Source organism: Vanellus vanellus, assembly GCF_965231255.1.
Source record: "Vanellus vanellus genome assembly, chromosome: 6".
NCBI classification, from domain to species: domain Eukaryota; kingdom Metazoa; phylum Chordata; class Aves; order Charadriiformes; family Charadriidae; genus Vanellus; species Vanellus vanellus.
Genome location: NC_138911.1, coordinates 43,665,574 through 43,683,104, shown reverse-complemented (window position 1 = coordinate 43,683,104; position 17,531 = coordinate 43,665,574). Strand labels below are relative to the sequence as shown.

General features: G+C 35.7%; 1 protein-coding gene across 3 annotated transcripts in view; it reads left to right on the top strand.

Annotated features, from left to right (window-relative positions):
* Positions 1–17,531, top strand: part of RALGAPA1 (Ral GTPase activating protein catalytic subunit alpha 1) — a 135,097-nt gene that overhangs the window by 34,013 nt on the left and 83,553 nt on the right. For 2 of the 3 annotated variants that reach the window (XM_082484898.1, XM_082484897.1), the window contains exons 15-19: positions 465–702; positions 2,538–2,699; positions 6,499–6,639; positions 12,424–13,995; positions 15,929–16,053. In XM_082484898.1, the coding sequence (XP_082341024.1) occupies positions 465–702; positions 2,538–2,699; positions 6,499–6,639; positions 12,424–13,995; positions 15,929–16,053 (2,238 nt within the window). The remainder of the gene's footprint in view (positions 1–464; positions 703–2,537; positions 2,700–6,498; positions 6,640–12,423; positions 13,996–15,928; positions 16,054–17,531) is intronic. The other variant, XM_082484899.1, reaches the window with a different exon arrangement.

Here is a 17,531-nt window from a genome sequence, read left to right as displayed (position 1 = left end):
GGTTAAAGAACTGGCTACATTTGTTACTTTTCTGTCCTATATTTAATGACACTGTGACAATGGTTTTTGGTTTATAGTTGCGGAGTGCTGTTGTGGTGGCTTCTCTGTAAAGACGATCTGTAAAGTTTCTGGATTCTGTAGTAGGAAAAAAAAAAAAGGATACACAAAATACGAATGTGATGAGAACTAATTGAGAACAGTATTACAAGACTCTCTGGCAAAACTTCTAAGATACTGAAAGATCTTTCACAAGTCAAACCAGTTGTTCCTGTATCTAAGTCAGAAGCCCATGTTAACATAACACTCAATAATTCATGAAAAGTCTGTGTGTACTGGTGAGGAAAAGAATGTCAAGACTATACAGAAATTTCTGTGGCAATTAGAAACTTTTTTGTAAGCAAAGTAACATTTGAACGGTGTCATCTTATGTTCAGAACCCAACTTTTCTCACTTTATTCTTTTAGACTCTTATAGTAGCTTGGATCAAAGCGAATCTAAACGTGTACATCTCTCGAGAACTTTGGGATGACTTGCTGTCTGTAATGTCATCTCTGACATACTGGGAAGAGCTGGCCACTGAGTGGTCGCTGACAATGGAGACACTAACTAAAGTATTAGCCAGAAATTTGTATAGCCTGGACCTCAGTGACCTGCCGTTGGATAAATTAAGTGAGCAGAAGCAGAAAAAGCACAAAGGCAAAGGTAAGACAGCACTGTATACACCTTGTGTGAATTTGAGCTGGGGTAATGAGATGTTGGGCACAGCAGAATTTTGGTCTAGCCTTTTTAGTGCGCCTAATTAGGCATCTCTATCACCTGAAATAAATCAGTTTCTTTAAGATAAGGCAGCTTTTTAGAACCACCACAAAATCTCTCTGTAAAGATTCAGTCCTGCAAATAGGCAAATATAGAATGTAGTTCTTAAAGGTGTGTTGAATTTAACCTAAAATGTTATACTGTAGTAGGTTATGCCTTTCTCCTTTCTTTCATCAAAGGAATTACAAAGTTGAGTCCCAATCATAACTTCTTGAAAGTAGGATTACACATCTAGTAAAAACTAGCTAGTTAGCAAGTGGCGATTGCAAGCACAATTGGAATATTGGAATATTGATCCTGAAATCCAATGAACGTTGTTAAAAGATTAAATGCAAGATGAACACAGTTTTGTTTGGGTTCTAATTCATCACTAAGCCATGGTGAAGACAGGTTTTGTTGGAGGCCTTGTTGGACTACTTAAGAGAAAGGATACTTTTCATAATCCATACGCATGGTACCAGCTTTTAAACTGATTCCTAAACAATGCAGGAAATACTCTGTAGTACATAACATGGGGAGAGGAGGTGGATACTTGCTTATAACGATACAGTTCTGAAACTGGTAAGGGACAGGAAGTCTGTCCTCCGGGATAGAGTGCTGGATTGAGAGTTGCAAAACCTGGATTCTTTTCCCAGATCGGAGACTTTTTGCATGTGACCATGAGCAATCACTTCTGCCTTTGTTTCCACTTCTGTAAAACATGGGTAACGACACTGTTCACCTTTTTAAAGTGCTTTGAGATCTAATAGTGAGAGGCAGGATTATAATTAGGATGAGTAATAAAGATGGAAAAAGAGTGTGATTTATAGTCTACTTTTTAACCTCTCTGTGTTCTGATTGATGTGGTTCTCCAGTCAAACCTGAGGGAAGGTACTTCCTACAATATCCTAGGGTTTGTTAGTGAGACCTAATCTATGTGGATGTTCATTTCCATCTCTTAAAAAGATAATAATAATGAACATGTTGTACTAGGGCTCACTTCCCAAGAAGATGCCCTTTTAATGATTGTAGTTGTTTATCAAATATATTTTTGGATTATATGAGTTCAAAGTGGATAAGAAAATGCATTGCAAATATTCTTTAGGTCACTTTTTTTTTTACATACAGTTGTTTTGATAGCTCCTCATATGAGCTTCAATATAAATGTCAAATCTGAATTTGTTCCATCTTTTCTTAATCTTACTATAGTATTTTTTTTGTGAATTTCCAAAGAGCCTTGTTCCCTGAGCCCATCATCCCATTATTTTTTCTTTTGCATTTGTTGTTAGAATATTTGATCATCTTTATTTTGTGTTCCTCAAATGTCATGATTTTTTTTGGAAAAAACTGCACAATATTAATGGTCTATAATGTATGATTTTGTGTGTTTTGTCTAATAGAAACAGCAAGGGAGAAATTTCTATAGTTACACATTTTTATCAGGCTATAACCTTTGTAAACCCAGTTTTCTTGTGGTTTTGTACTTGATCGGTCAGAAAAGAAAATCACAATAGTTCAATAGCCCCAACGTTTCTGAAAAAGTTTGAGTATCCCTCAGTGTTAATGCTGGCTGAGTGGGTTTATATATTTAAAACCCAGTAATGAGCTGTTTGGCTTTTAAAGTCATGCTTGCTTTGATAATATTATTCTATCCAACTTTAAAACTCTTTGAAAGAGCACAACTACAAATATCTGGTGATACCAGAATTGAAGTGAATAGATTTATAATTCTATTTTTGCAGGAGTTGGACATGAATTCCCAAAATCTTCCGTTGATAAGTCCTTTTCTAGAGGCTGGAGCCGTGATCAGCCTGGACAAGCACCAATGAGACAACGCAGTGCTACAACCACTGGGTCTCCAGGAACAGAAAAGGCAAGAAGCATAGTACGGCAGAAAACAGTTGGTACGTATCTGTAAAAGCTGATATAAGTGACATTTGAGAAAGCATAAGAAATTAATAACTGCCTTTTGTAGTGATGTGGATAACTTCTTTCCACAAAAGTATACTATCTTTAATAATTAGTTAAATGTGTAAATTATGCAGCCTTATGTGCTTTAGGGTAGTGAATAGCTTGTAGTTACTAGAATTACAGTTACTACAAATGCAAGTAATGCAGTTGATGTATTAATTCTTAATGAGTTTGATCACATGCTTAAGGTGGAATGAAAAAATAATACTGATGTATATGTATGAAAAAGAAAAAAGCTGGAATGGTTTGAGTAGTGGTAAGGATAGGTGGGTAATAGAAGGCTTTTTAAGTGTGTGCTTTCATTGGCTGTGCACAAAATAGGTTGAGTATTTTCCAACTGTACAAAGAAATGTGAGAAATACGTACATATCTGTATAGTTTATAAAATGTTTTGTCTTTTACTGTACCCTGAATCTTACATTAATGAAAGAATGGCACATATGCGTGCAATTCTCCGTTTCTGAAGTCATCCATTTCTCAACTTCATTACTTTTTCCTGTGTTAGAAATGAGTGGTGCTAAACAGTGCTTTAGGTGGGTTGCTCAAAAGAGGATTCATTTATGTTCATACGATTTGCTTAGAATATCTTAACGTGAACTGGACTAAAAATTTCTTTACTCTGTTGTCTCATCTTGATGATCTCAGTGCTATCCCTTATGTGAAGGAAAATTAAGCTGATTTTACTTTTTTATTTAAAAGACCACCTTTTAAGGAGTATCTCTTGCTTTTTCACTCTCTGTAGTAGTAGTGGCTTCGGTCATTGTGTGTTGCTGCTTCACTGGTACTTCTTGGAAGCAGGTACATTCTGACACAGTTTTAGAAACTGGGGATGCATATTGGCAGTTGAATATATAATTGTGTTAGCTTTTCAGAAGTTAGCATTTTCTTTCTCTTTCTAAATATATTTGCAGTCTCGGGTTATTTAGCTAAAGTTTTTATTTGAATACTCTTCAAATTTCTCCATTCTAAAAATTTGTTTTCTTGTAAGGCTTTTGTTGGTATGGGAGAGTTAATTGTTCTATAAGCAGTACAAACACGTGAGAAATTGAAGTCACTACTCCAAAACTTCCTGTCTTTTTCATGCATTCAAATGCTGCACAGCTTTTTCTGTATCTCATGCTGACAGCACCTAGTTTGACTAAAGTTTTCCTTATGGATCACAGATACTATAAATGTAATTTCTGCTTCTCTGTAGATGGTCTGTGATTAACCATTGTGGTGTTTTTGTTTTAAATCTTAATTGTCTTAACAAGGTAAAGCTCATGTTAAAATTTCTCCTTCCCAAATTGTTAATATTTCAGATACTTTGTCAGAAGGTTATGTTGTTTGGTCAATTTATTAATGGTTTTGTTTTGCTGCTATTTGAAAGATGGCTATTTATATGATGTTAGCCCTAAAATGACTGAAATTTATCCTAATCAAGCTATATATTGACCTGGTTAGCAGCAAACTAATCTGATTTTAGTTTCACTGTACTTTAGCTGCCATGGTTTTGTTCCTTTCCTCCACTTATCTTACATATTTGATATTAATAAGCCAAGTTTGTATTACTGTAACCAGTTAAAATTTCATATTGTAGAATACCATCTGTGGACAAGCATCACAGCGTTAGTAGGATGATTTTAAAAGACGAAAAGCCCAAAAAGAGTTGCCAGGCTCAGAATCCCAAACGCTTCAGTTTTTTGAAAAGTTAATGAAGAATATGTAACAAAAGCGTATGTCTTAACTGTCTGCAAACAGTTGCTTGTGATTGTCTCTCAGGTCTGCTAAGAGAGCTGTTGGGATGTTTCTTAATCTCTGCCAGTTAATACAGGGTCACAAAACCTGTTTCTGGTTTCTAGTCACAATGAGTAAAATTTTCTGTAGAACATTTTGCTGGTGAGATCTTTTTGTTCAGTTTAACATTACCTCCGTAAGCTAAGTCTGGAATTGAGTCAGACCTCAGATATGTTGCATGATATCTGATATGTAGTATATTTCCTTTGATTGTGAGTAATATACTCTTTATATCTGAGTAGGGGGGATGTGCATGTTGAATATTTTATGGTAAGAAAAAGCTGGGGTTTCTTTTTCATCTGTTTTGTGTTGTACACGTTTTGTGTACATCTATTTTTTTTGAGCCATCCTCATGCCAGCGCACATTTATTGCTGCACCAAATTTGTGTGTGTGTGTTACTCAAATAAAGATCACAGCTTTTCTGATATGCAGTGTGTACATTTTTAGCCTGAACTTATGTAAAGTAATTTTTGGAAAAGGGCCTTTAAACATGATATGCATATGGGTTGAAAAATCGTCTGTAAGGCTAGATACAGAATTGTATCTTTTAAACAAAGAGATGTTAAAGCCTTACGCATACTTGCCTTTTTTTTTTAAATTGGTTACTGAGGTAATAGAGAATGGCTTCAGTTTTAAAATGTCTGTCTTTCTGAATTGTTTTTTCAAACTGATGTTAAGACTCCACTTAAGTTGTGCTGCATTTGTCAAATGTGTTTTCTGCTCTATGTACATTGACCTACCCAAGTTATCTGCATGTTGCTGTTAGGAACAATTCTTTAACCTGATTTAGAAGTGTGATGTGCTCAACCTTCACTGCACTCCCTTCATGTAGTTCTGATTCCCATACAGATCAGGAGCACTAAGATTCTAAGTCTATATTCCATGTTGTTTTGAAAATATATATATAGAAAAGTTCAAAGACCGATTAAAGATTGTACTGACAATATTTATATAAGATGCACGAAGTTTCCTTAAAAAAAGTTTATCAGCAACAATTTTAAAACAAGTTATCAAATTTGCAACAGTTTGAAAAGGAAGCTGCATGAAACAGTGAATGTTACTTTTTGAAAAACTTCAAGGGTAATTTGGGATTGAATGTAGTATCAGTTCTTGCTATGTCTCACTGACAAAGGAGAACAAATGTCATAAAGGTTCATTTTAAATCTATTGGAAAAGCTGCAGATATAACCTTGATTCTGATGCCACAATTTTTATGTAAGTTTTCCATTCTGTAGGACTGTTGGCAGGAGATGAGTTATCAAAAAGTGGATTAGGATCAGGGATCAGTTTAGCAACATATATCCAGTGTCAATTAAAAGCCAGACCCTATGGATAAGAAACAGTTCAATGCTTTGTGTCGTCAAACCATTTCACTTCAGTCACTTCATGTTTAATGTGGAACTATAACAAGTTGTATTGCAAATTTCTCCTCACAGAGTTGGTCATTTTCTCCTTATGCTTTTGAATCTCTTTTAGAGAATCTTGATTTCAAGCGTATGGGTATGTGTAAAATTCAGAGATACTTTTTCAGGAGTAAACCAAAGGAAACTAGAAAAATGCAAATGTAGTGTAAGTTGCTTTTTCTGATAAAAAATTTCAAGTTCTGAGTGCTTGTGGAGTGACTTTTAACTTTGATTTTTCAACCCCTGATGCAATGGGAAAAAAAGTGTTAATTAGTTTCTTGATTTTGAATGCAAAATCTCTGTAATTGTCATAATAAAGGCATTGTTGCTGCTTTACATAAAAGTTAAAACTCAAAATGTCTTATCTGTCCACTGATTTTTTTCTTTCTTACAGCTCTGCCAATATCTGCCGTGCTGAAATGTTTTAATTTTTGAATTTTCTTCCTTTTTATCTTTGTTTTCTCTGTTGCTGCTTTTTTTCTGTGACACAAGCCTTTCATTATAGTCACTCTTCTTTTTTCCTTCCCCACTTCTTTCTTTTCCTTTTTAAAGCCATGAGAAGCCGATCCATTGGTGAATGTGCTCTGCCATCGGCCTATATACGCAGTGCTAAAAGTGCTCCTGTTCTGATCCATACTTCCAAACCCTTCTTGCCTGATATTGTTCTCACTCCCCTTTCTGATGAGCTTTCAGGTAGTGCCACCTCTGCTAATTTCTGCACCCCCTTTATCACTTTTTTAAACCTTCTGCTTTCAAATTCTGCTAAGTCATTAATTTTTTCAAAGTAAAAATGCTTGGGGGATGGGGGTAGAGGGGAAGAGATTAAGAATGAATATTTTGAGTTATGTAAAATACCATGCTATTTTGCAATTCATTCTGGAACTGTTGGAAGTTAGTGCTGTGCCAATGTTTACTAGCATAAAAACGAAAATTAGAGAAATCTCTTGCTTTTTCAATTTATTTGTAAGCAGTAATATAGCATCTGTCTACCAGAGAGTACAACTAATCTAAAGTTTTTATTTGTGATTAGTGAGGGAGGGAAAGGAAGAACATAATTTTACTTTGACTTGCCATTTACGCCTTTCTACATTACGTCTATCATGGCTGTGTGGACAGCCACGATAATGATATACTTTAGCTCCCATTAAAAAAGAATGTCTGAAGTGTATGGTGTCATATAATACACTTTACAGTATGCCTGGTTTTCATTAATGTATAAAAGCATAAAAAAATCTATATGGCTTGGAATTATGAAGTGCGGTGTTTTGGTGTTGTTTTCCAAATGATCCGTTTTTTACAGAGTTGTAGACTTTTCCTCCGCATTATGTTTGGTCCAGCAGGGTGGTTGGCTGGAGGTTTGACAGTAGCTTTCTTTGGATAATTTTCTTTGAATAAATAGGTTCAGCAGTTAGAATTATCATACATTTAAAAAAATGCATGCATGAAAGTTTACAGATGTTATTTTTTTCCTGTGCTCCAGCTATTACATAAGTATAAACTAGTAGCAGGTAAGGCTGACAATCATATTATGCCTCTGTCTCAATGAGTGAAGAAAAAAAAAGAAAGCAAACACAGTGGGAGGACTATATATTTAGTCAAAACCGTGCACAGATATAAGGACTTGTCATGGTTTAGGCTGAATCGGCTAATGGGGACGTTACTGAACAAAATTGGTCCTGTTTTACCTCAAACCAGGACAGGACTTAATGGAAATATTTTTTTTATGGAAGATACATTCTTTTTTTTTGTTTCTTTTCTTTTTCTCCTGCCTGCCTTTGTTACCCAAGAATATCAAGAACTGTTTTTTCAGAATTGAATTTTGATGTGTGTCCAAAATTAAGTCATCTTGTTGTGAAAGAGAAACTTGGTGCCTTAGTGTTCAGTCTGAAAACTTAAATGGAGAATCAGGAAAGTTCAAGGAACCCACTTTAGGGATACCAGACTTTCACAATGAAGAATTATGAAGTATTTGAATGCAAATCTTGATACCACAGACAAAGAATAATAACATACAAATTATGTGTAATAAATTAATAAATGTATGTGTAAAGGATATCTCTTCTGAGATATAGATTATTAGAACTTAGAAGATAGGGTTTTTTTTATAGGAATGATACATGAACAACCTATTAGGAAATAGATTTTACCTGGCCATAACGTTGTTGGAAATAGTCAATTCTTAATGAAGAGCTTAAGAGATAAGAAGAGAATGAGCTTTCACAGTGAACTACTATTTTGTCATACGGTCACTGATGCTTAATTATCCTGTCTTAAAGAAGGCAAAAGTACTTTTGCAGTCAGTTTTATCATCCATGTTTCTGAAAAGTCCTGGCTTGCATCTGATCTTTCTAATGTGTCCCAAACCTGATGACTCTCTTGCTGTCCTTCTGTTGATACTCATCCAATGCAAAAACTGCACAACCAATGTAATTCTTGAAAGTGAAATAATTTTGCAGACTTTCGCACTTCTAACATAGAAAAAGTCCCAGGCACTTCCTGGTTTTGGTGTCTCCTCCAGCAGATGGCTGTTGAAACAGCTTCATGATGTGCCTGAGAATCTTGAACATTGCCAGAAAACTCAGAAGCTCTAGTGAAGAAACACAGGTCATTAGAGTGTTGATGGGGAAGTAGCAGAGTAAAGGAAAAACTATCCACTAGATCAGAGTGCACTTTGCACTTTTAATTTTTTGCATTTTTAATTGTGTGCTCTCTTTCTTTTTTTTTTTTAAAAAACAAAACAAAACAAAACAAAACAAAAAAACAAACAAAAAAAACCCATGGAGCTTTATATTTTCCTTGCCTTTCCTTCTTACAGTAAATATATTCTTTTCTGAAAGCCTTCTCTGTCCAGACGATATGGCATGTAATTTGGGAAGTAATCAAATTGTTTCTATCATAAGTGTGCTTTAGGTAATGAATGATGTTTAGCTAGCTGTGACAGCCCTTCCTCTTATTTCACAAGTGTATCAAGATCCCTGTTATCCAAACTGACTTTCAGATCCCATGCAACTCGAAGGATAGGATTTTTCAAATGATTCCAAAAGAATAGGATGCTCTAATCTTAAGTTTTCTGAAGTAATATTCAGCTCCTTTTTAGCTGTAAAACTCCTCATTGAAAGATTGACGCACTGAACATTGGTGAATCTGGACAGGTAGTCCAAAAGAAAGCATTTATGCCAAAACCTTTACTTCATGTACAGTACAGTATATTGATTTTTAAGAGAAAGGCAGAATACCCTACTATAATTTGTCATTTATTGAGACAGGATGTTTCGGCTTGAAGATCAATCAGAAGGTTAACAAAATTAATTGCAAAAGCTCAATATTGACATCTAGTCATCTAGCATCATAGAGGATGGTTTTCCTAAAGACTGTAATTCCTTCAGGTAGTTTCTAAGTTATGCTGTATTTCCACGTGCAGAATATTTGCAACTTTTCAAATAGGATCCAGAAAGTGGAAGTGGGTATTTATACTTGATGTTCAGGTAGTAAAGTGATTTGGTGTAGTGCAATTGTTGCAAATCTGCAGTATTTCTCAAAAGAACTATTCTTTTAACCTGTTAGAATCATAGGAAATCCAGTCTTACGCATTTACAGGATAACTAGCAAAATAATGATTCATTCCTGCTCCTATTGAGGATTTTCAGGTACAAGACTGCTTGTGAAAAAAGTGTCGGTGAGATGTAGGGAAGATTGCTGGAGGCAATGGGCCACAATGGCAGACTAATTAATTTCAGGTGGGGGATTTTTCCTTGTCCTCTGGAACTAAAAGAATCAACGGAGGTATTAGTTGAAAGGGAAAAGTATATTATGCCTTTACAACCTTGCTCCCTAATCAGTAAGTAATCATTAAGATGATATATAAAGAAATAATAATTGTAATGTCAGTATGTAGTTATTCTTTAATCCCAGAAACTCACAGAATGAGTGTGTTCTTATAAAAGAATAGAAATGAAAGTTGAGAAGCAAAATGTGTTATTTTTTCTCTGCTTTCTGAACTAGCTTTCCATGATGAAATATAATCCTTTCCCAACGTTGTATGGGAATCTACTTGCACTCATGCTGTCTTGCCAGAGTGTGTCTCCATGAGTTTGTATTTTAGCATATCTATCTATCTCCCACTTGATGCTGAAAACTACCTTTCCTTTCTGCCTTCTAGCAGAAAAAGGAGAGGTAAGGTTGATTTAAGGAAAGTTGTGATTGGGTGAGATTGGCTAGAACTACCGATTTCAATCTCTTCCTCACTATGATGTATTAGGGACCAGGCCAGCATTTCTCCTGAGTATTGTGCAGTGTGTGAGATACGCAGCCTTCTAGTGCACAGTTGCAATGTAGTTAGTGAAAACTCCTTAGGAATTGATGGTGTCCCAGTTTGACTGTATACCTGTGTGCAAGGGTGAGCCCTGGTTGTGAAGGAGCTCTTCGTTTGGGTTTTTAAGCATTGTCTGTATTTTCAGTGGTGATACTGCAGTAACAGTGTATTTTTCATTTCCATAATTTCTTCCTCTGTTCTACAAAAAAGAAATCTCTATTGGCACAACCACTGCACGTTTGTTTGAAAATATTTGTGTGCGTGTATGTGCTAGTCATGCATATGTAAGCACCTTAAATTAATACTGGATCAACATTGAAATAAATCTAGCTGAATTTATTTCAATGTGTGGAGCTGCTTGGCGTGCATTTGGAGTTGTCCGTCCAGTAATTTTTAACATCCTAGAAAACCATAGTCACTGCATGCATGCACAGTATGCAATCGTCAGGCTGCTGCTTTAGATAAGCTCGAGTTTATAAAAAGTATGAAAAGTGCATATTGGAGGCTTAAGATGAGATCGGTGTATCTGAGTTACATATATTAATCTCTATATAACGTTATCATACATATTTTTGACTGAATCCTGTGGTCCTTTCTTTGCAGCTGTAAGAAGTAGCTTTGAGACTACACGAGCATAACCTGTGTTAATCTCTGCCTAAGTCAATAGAGAGTTTGAAATAACAGTTCCAACTAGAGAGAGACACCATTCATTTCAGGAGGTGTTAATTCATATAGTTAGTAAAGAGTTGAACAAGAACAATTATGATAAATTTGTTGTTTATCAAAGGTGAAGAAAGAGGAAAGGGATAATAAATTATGCCATATTTGATGATTTTCAGTTCATGTTTATTTTCTGAAATAGCTTGGACGTCTACTCTCTTTTCCCAATATAGACCTCTCTGTTTCCTGTCTAACAGCTTCTTTACAGTTCAGTGAACTTTGTATCGGGCCAAACCTTAATTTTCAAATTTTAGCTTTTCTGAAAAATTAAGCATGAAAATATAATTTTTCATCTTCTTGCAAACATTTAGTTAAGTACGGATGTACCTCATTCCTCCAGTTTATATGCTTTGCTCTGAAGGAAACGATGAGTAAATTCGGCTCCAGCTCTAACATTCTCAGAAATGTTTGAGAACTTTAAAACAGGTTTTAAAGGTGACTTCAGATCATCATTATTAAATATTACTGAAATAGGTATAGTGATCCATAAAGTAATAATTTGAAATATTTATTTTGGCAGTAACACATCAGGCTTAGGGAGGGAAAAGGGCTTAAATTTTGTGCTGATTTTACATAAATTCACCATCGCAGTCCTAAAGATAAATCCTCTAGATAAAACAACAAGGTAAGTCTGTTTATTGTGGCAAGTAAGTCCTGTTGGTGCTCTTTTAAGCTTTTTATTGTTATTTCTGACTTTAAAGCATATCTACAACTTTTTCAGTGGTAGGTAGCAAAAAAGATGAGAGACAAAACATCCTTCTAGGGAAAAGGGATGTATCTTTAAATTATCTGTTATTTATAGTCATCTTTTCCATATAGGGCTAGCTCTTCCCTGTCATTTAAAGCTTCAGGTATACACTGTATTACATATGCCATAATATTCATAATTGTATAACAATATTCTTTCTGATCTTTTAGTAGTTTATATATATTCATGCAAGTTATGAAAAAAGTAATAGTTTGCCGCTTTAATAGACATTTCTAACTTTCCAGAAAACTTACGTATTGTGTTTGGAGTTGTGCATTTTTCTGAAGATGTAAATTTCATGAAGGGTACTACTGTTAAGCTAATTTGTATTCCAGGTAACCATTTCCTGAACAAGATAGCTGGAATAATCTTGGTTGAATTATTGAACTTATTGGCACAGCCCTAGCTTTAACTGTATTTCCAAACGTTCCATGGTCTCACTGTTTGTTCTCATGCATGTTAACATTTAAAACTGTGTTCTGATGGTCTAACTCATTTATATTACATTCTGTACTGGATATTATGTGCGTGTGTTTTTAACACTCTAGTACTGGAAAAAATATTTTTGTTACACTTAAGAAAACAGGGCTCTGGACTTTCCTAGCTTTTAAAGTCATGTAATTGGGATGTAGTGGTGAACAAATACTGTCTCTGTATGTAAATTTTAGTGCACGTTACCTATACTTTTTTCCTACAGACATTGACGATGCTCAAATTCTTCCACGCCCACCTCGAGTCAGGCATTTTTCACAGAGTGAGGATGCTCCAAGTGAAGTTTTTGGTGCATTAAACGAGGAACAGCCACTGCCACGAAGCAGCAGCACCTCTGACATCCTGGAACCGTTCGCAGTTGAACGAGCCAAAGGTGCAGTTCCTGTCATTGACAGTTCATCCCATCACGCTCCAAGCTTACAGAGTTCCACTGAGACCTCTTCAATGCATAGATCCACTGAAAGCCATATCACTGATACAAATAGCAGAGAGTCCTCCTTGGAAGTTGGGGATAGTATTTATGACCATCTTTGTCATTTAATAGGGCCGGTAGAATTTGCAAACACAGCCTTTGAACAAAGCCAATATGTTGACCTTGAAGGTGAAGATGATCTCCTTTCCTCTCTGAGAGAATACCTTAAAGAAAAAGAAGAACTTTGCGGTAACTTTGAGATAGATAAATGTGAGGCTTCTGCTCACGAAGTTGATACATCAGTAAATAGGAATGATAGATTACCACTGGATGGATTAGAAAATAGAGATCTGACCGGTCAATGCCCGAATAGCATCACTGTTACAGAAAGAGCTGATAACACAGAGCTGCACCTAGAACAAAACCAAAGTGGCTTTATAAGTAATATTGCACCTACTCAAGTAGACGTTTTTACAAGAAATCAAGCGCTCGATAAAGCCAGACAGTTAAATATTGATAAACACAATGAAAGCGTGTTTGATCGTGGGTCAAGTAGTCCTAGCAGCAAAGAAGGGAAGAGATACCTGTACAGGCAAGCAGCCACTGAAGCTGATGTAGATTTAGCTGTGGAAGCAGCAGTAGCGGAAAAGCATAAAAGTGCCCAGTTTAATGAAAAAGTAACCAACTCACGTGTTATGCATGCAAAGAAAATTCTTCCTAAAGCACAAGTTAACCCTCAAATGCCTCACAGCACAGGCACAAGCAAACTGTCACCAACTAAAAGGAGTATATCTGAAACTGTAACTCATAGGGCCAAAATCATGAAAATAACGACTAGAAAAAGAAATAGCGTTCATGTTACTTTTAGGCCATCTACAGAATCGGTTCAATTTTACAATCCTCTTGAGAGCAAAGAGGCCGCTTGGAAAGCAAGACTTCGTAAACTCAGTGGCTTCAGTAGTAGCGGTAGCGGTAGCAGCAGCAGCAGCAGTACCAGTGCAAGCACCAGCTCATCAGCTGCCACGGAGCTGGTGAGACCTGGAATATATAGACCACTAGATGCGATCAATGCTGCTTCAGCTGGCAGCAAGCAAATTAAGGAACCTACAGAAACTCAAGCAGCCATGTTGCAAAAAGAAGGTATTGCAGTGAATCAGTTCCATAATCGTAGTGCCTTTAGAGCATCAGGTCAGGAGTCAGCGCAACAGCAGGGCTCCCTGGGTGGTGTTTATAAAACTGTTGTACATGCTCTTTCGAAGCCGAAGGCAAATGTTTCCCCACAGAGGCAGAACAGAATGCCAGCAGAGGCTCCACTGAGGGATCTGTACAGTCATGTAATGGGCTATTTTGGAAGGAAAGCTGCAGGTGAGCACTAACAGTGTGCAGAGCGCAAAAGGAGAAAGGCAGCACCAGTTTGGCTTAATGCAACTGAAGCGAGCTCTGATAAGCAATCGAAAGGCTTTGGGATGATCACTGCTTTCCCTGTTTGGTTATGCATGCGCCTACAGCCAGCTGATTTTTCTCCCAGCATAAGTTACTTTTACATACTTTAAATTACTAATTTCCCTTTTCAAGATATTTAGTTGAACCTCTTTGCTGCTGAAGACCATCGGGTTAGGGAAGAGGAAGAGACAGTAAATGACCTAATAAAGGATTGAGCCTTGAGAGTTTTGAATTTTCACCTACTATGCAGAGCCTTAAAATTCAACCTACGGAATGATTGGCGTATGCCTGTTTTATCCGAATGTGCTATGCCACTCTGAGTGTAGTTTGTTTGTCAGAAGCACCTGGCTATCGACCAGCTAGGTTGAACTAATTGTATTGCTGGTTCATTTAGTGTGTTTTCTTCTTCCTCCTCCTCCTCCTCCTTTTCCTCCTCCAAAACAAAAAAGCCCCTCAAATTCACATTTGGAGGTTAGTTTAGATAACTTTTGAAAAATAGTCTTAAACGGAAATCTCCTTTTACTGGAATGATTTCATTACGACAGTTCTCTGCGTCTACTCATAAGGTTTTGTTTGAATCTTTTTCAAAACATGCTGTAGGCCTTTCTGTATTCATTCATCAAAACGGATGCAGTTACATCTTGGCAACATCTTCCATGGCTTTTATTTTTTCTTGGAATCGTGGATGTTCATGAAGGTCTCATGATAGTCCCTCTCCTGCTAACTATGAGACCTCTGTGGACTGATCGATAAAGAAGGCTGTCGCTCTAATATCCATTGTACTAGTTCACATCTTAAATAACCTTAAATGAACAATAAATTAACTTTCAGCAGTAATGTAGGTTTTCTTCTTTCCCATTGTTATGCTGGCATGATTAACAGAGGATTCTGTAGTGCATCCTGCATCGAGATGTTAATGCCACCTGAGGGCAGTCTTTGTAAGCATAGCACCACAAGAGCGTGACTGTCATGGGTCTCAAAAAAGCTGTTTGCTTCTCTGCAGAATCTAGACTTCTGGAAAAGAGAGATCTAGAAAACACTAATTTTAGAAGTACCTTTTATTTGAAATCCGTGACATTTAACAGAGCCTCAATATTAGAATAATCTGCACTGTGGTCTCATGAGAGATGACACTGAGGGAAAAATTCTTATACAGAAAACATGAACTGGAATAACTTGAAGGCTTTAAAGGCGAAGAACATGAAGTCAGGTGTAACAGCCACAGTAAAATATGAACAGTATAGTTATATCAAAAATATAACACTGATAAATGACTGAACTTAATTAATTGTTCATAACCATTGACCATCCAGAGTTTGAATTGTCATTCCATGTACTAGCATGTAGTTTTATTACAGAAGATTTTTGTTTGCACTGTTTATACTAACTGTATACAGTGCCACATTGACATTTGTCATTAGTACATACTACAATCAAGATTACTTTTTCCACTACATTGCTCTTCATTGGGAATGCAATGAAAAAGGAGTCTGTAGGAATCATATAAAATTTTTAGGATTTATTACTTTTTTTTTGTGATACGGAGGAAGAATGTATGCTGTATCCTTAAAGCAAGCATTAACAACTTTGAGTAGTGCTTACCTATAAGCTTCTTGCTCTTAAAGGTGGTACTGGAAATCGACTAACCCCTGCTTAGTGGGAAGAAGAAGCCATACTAATTCTTAAAGTAGAATCTGCTTTAAAAGAGGGAAATTCTTAAAATGCATGTTTGGCAATTTTGATTATTTTTTTTTTATTTCTGTTAATTAGCAGGGTTTTTTTTCATTTTTTACTTTTTGTTTTGAAAATGTTTTGAATTGTTCTTTACTATATACAGTTGTTCATTTGCTTTTAGCTAATAGAGAGGACATGAGTCAAAAGCTGCACCCTATTGATAGTGATATTGGCAGTAGCAATACAAATGTTCCTGACCTCATGGATGAATTTATAGCTGAGAGACTCCGCAGTGGTAGTGCACTGGTAAGCCTTTAAACTTCTTACATTTCAATATGTAAGTCTGCATATATGCGTGAACTCATCAATGACATTATAAATCAGTTTACTAAAACATATTTCTCTGGATATCATGAATCAGAAGGAGTTAAGAATATCACTTAATTATTCCTTGCCTTTGACATAGATTCATGCCATTTTATACCATTTGCGTTTTCATATCTATTGAATCTTCATTGTGGAAGCTGTGCAGAAGTTACCATCAGATGAATAGTCTCAGTGAATTAAATGGCCTTAATTGCACCTGTGAAGATCTTTGTACGCAGACACTTTCAGAATAATAGTTTATATGTAAATTTGCAGTCCTTAGTGTGGCGCGTAGTTAGATACTCATGCTGTAGTATGGTACCATTCTCTGCAGGCATAGTCAGTGCAACAGACAATCAAACTACGCTAGTATATGTTTTTCTTTCATTGTTTTTATTTCACTTACAAGTGTTGAACAATTACTTGTAAATAATTCTCTGCTAATTGAACCAACTTTTCATATGGTTGCTTCCTACACTTTTCTAGATATGTCATATTGTTTGGAATGTCATTCGTAATGAGAAATTTTAATCAATTTTAAGTCAAGAATTTCTAGTCACTGTTGAATACTTACAGAATGAAACAACTGATTTGAAGATATAAGTGTTTTATTAATGAGCAACAAAAGGGGAAATATTTGAAAAAATTGTTGCAAATGAAGAATGAATGGGTAACAATTTAAATGTAGCATTTCAAAGATTTCCATTCTTTTTTCTGGTTAGAATTTTTTAAGATCTTTTTATGGTCATTTTAATACATGCTCCTGTAGAAAGTTGTCAACAAGTAGTTTAGTTGTCGCTAATAAGGGGCAGAAGAAGATTCTTCGAAGTGATTGGAAAAAATTGTTTATTTATCATCATCTTTTATAAATGGGAAGAGAGATCCTATAGAGTTTGTCCAAATGTATGTTTTTTTCTCTTTTGTATTGAAATCGTTTATGAAACTTGATTGTTGCTGCAAAGTGTTCTCGTTAGTAAGTCTTGCGTTACAAGACAAAAATGCTAAGTTGAAGTATATAAAAAAAATGTTAACTTAGTCTGCAAATTCATAAAACAGAAATCATCACAGCTGACTGCAGAAGAAGAGAGAAAGAGAGGGAACACTATTTGTTTTCACATAGATGGGCAAGAATATTGATTATTAATAGTTCAGACAAGAGAATTGTTACTTCCCTTAGGTAGCAACAAAACAGCCAAGACAAGCTTGAATAAATAGTTTGAAACTGCCACTGATTTTGTAATTTAGCACACAAAACCAGATATGCCTTCTTAAAACATAGTACTAACTTATTAATATTAGTTTTAGGTTGTTATATCTATTCAGTGCTAAAACCATGTATCATTAAAAGCTTGTTAGAGTAAATCTCTAATCAGTAGTAGAGTAGTAAAGAGTAGAGAAGTGACTGGGCCTAGTGTAAA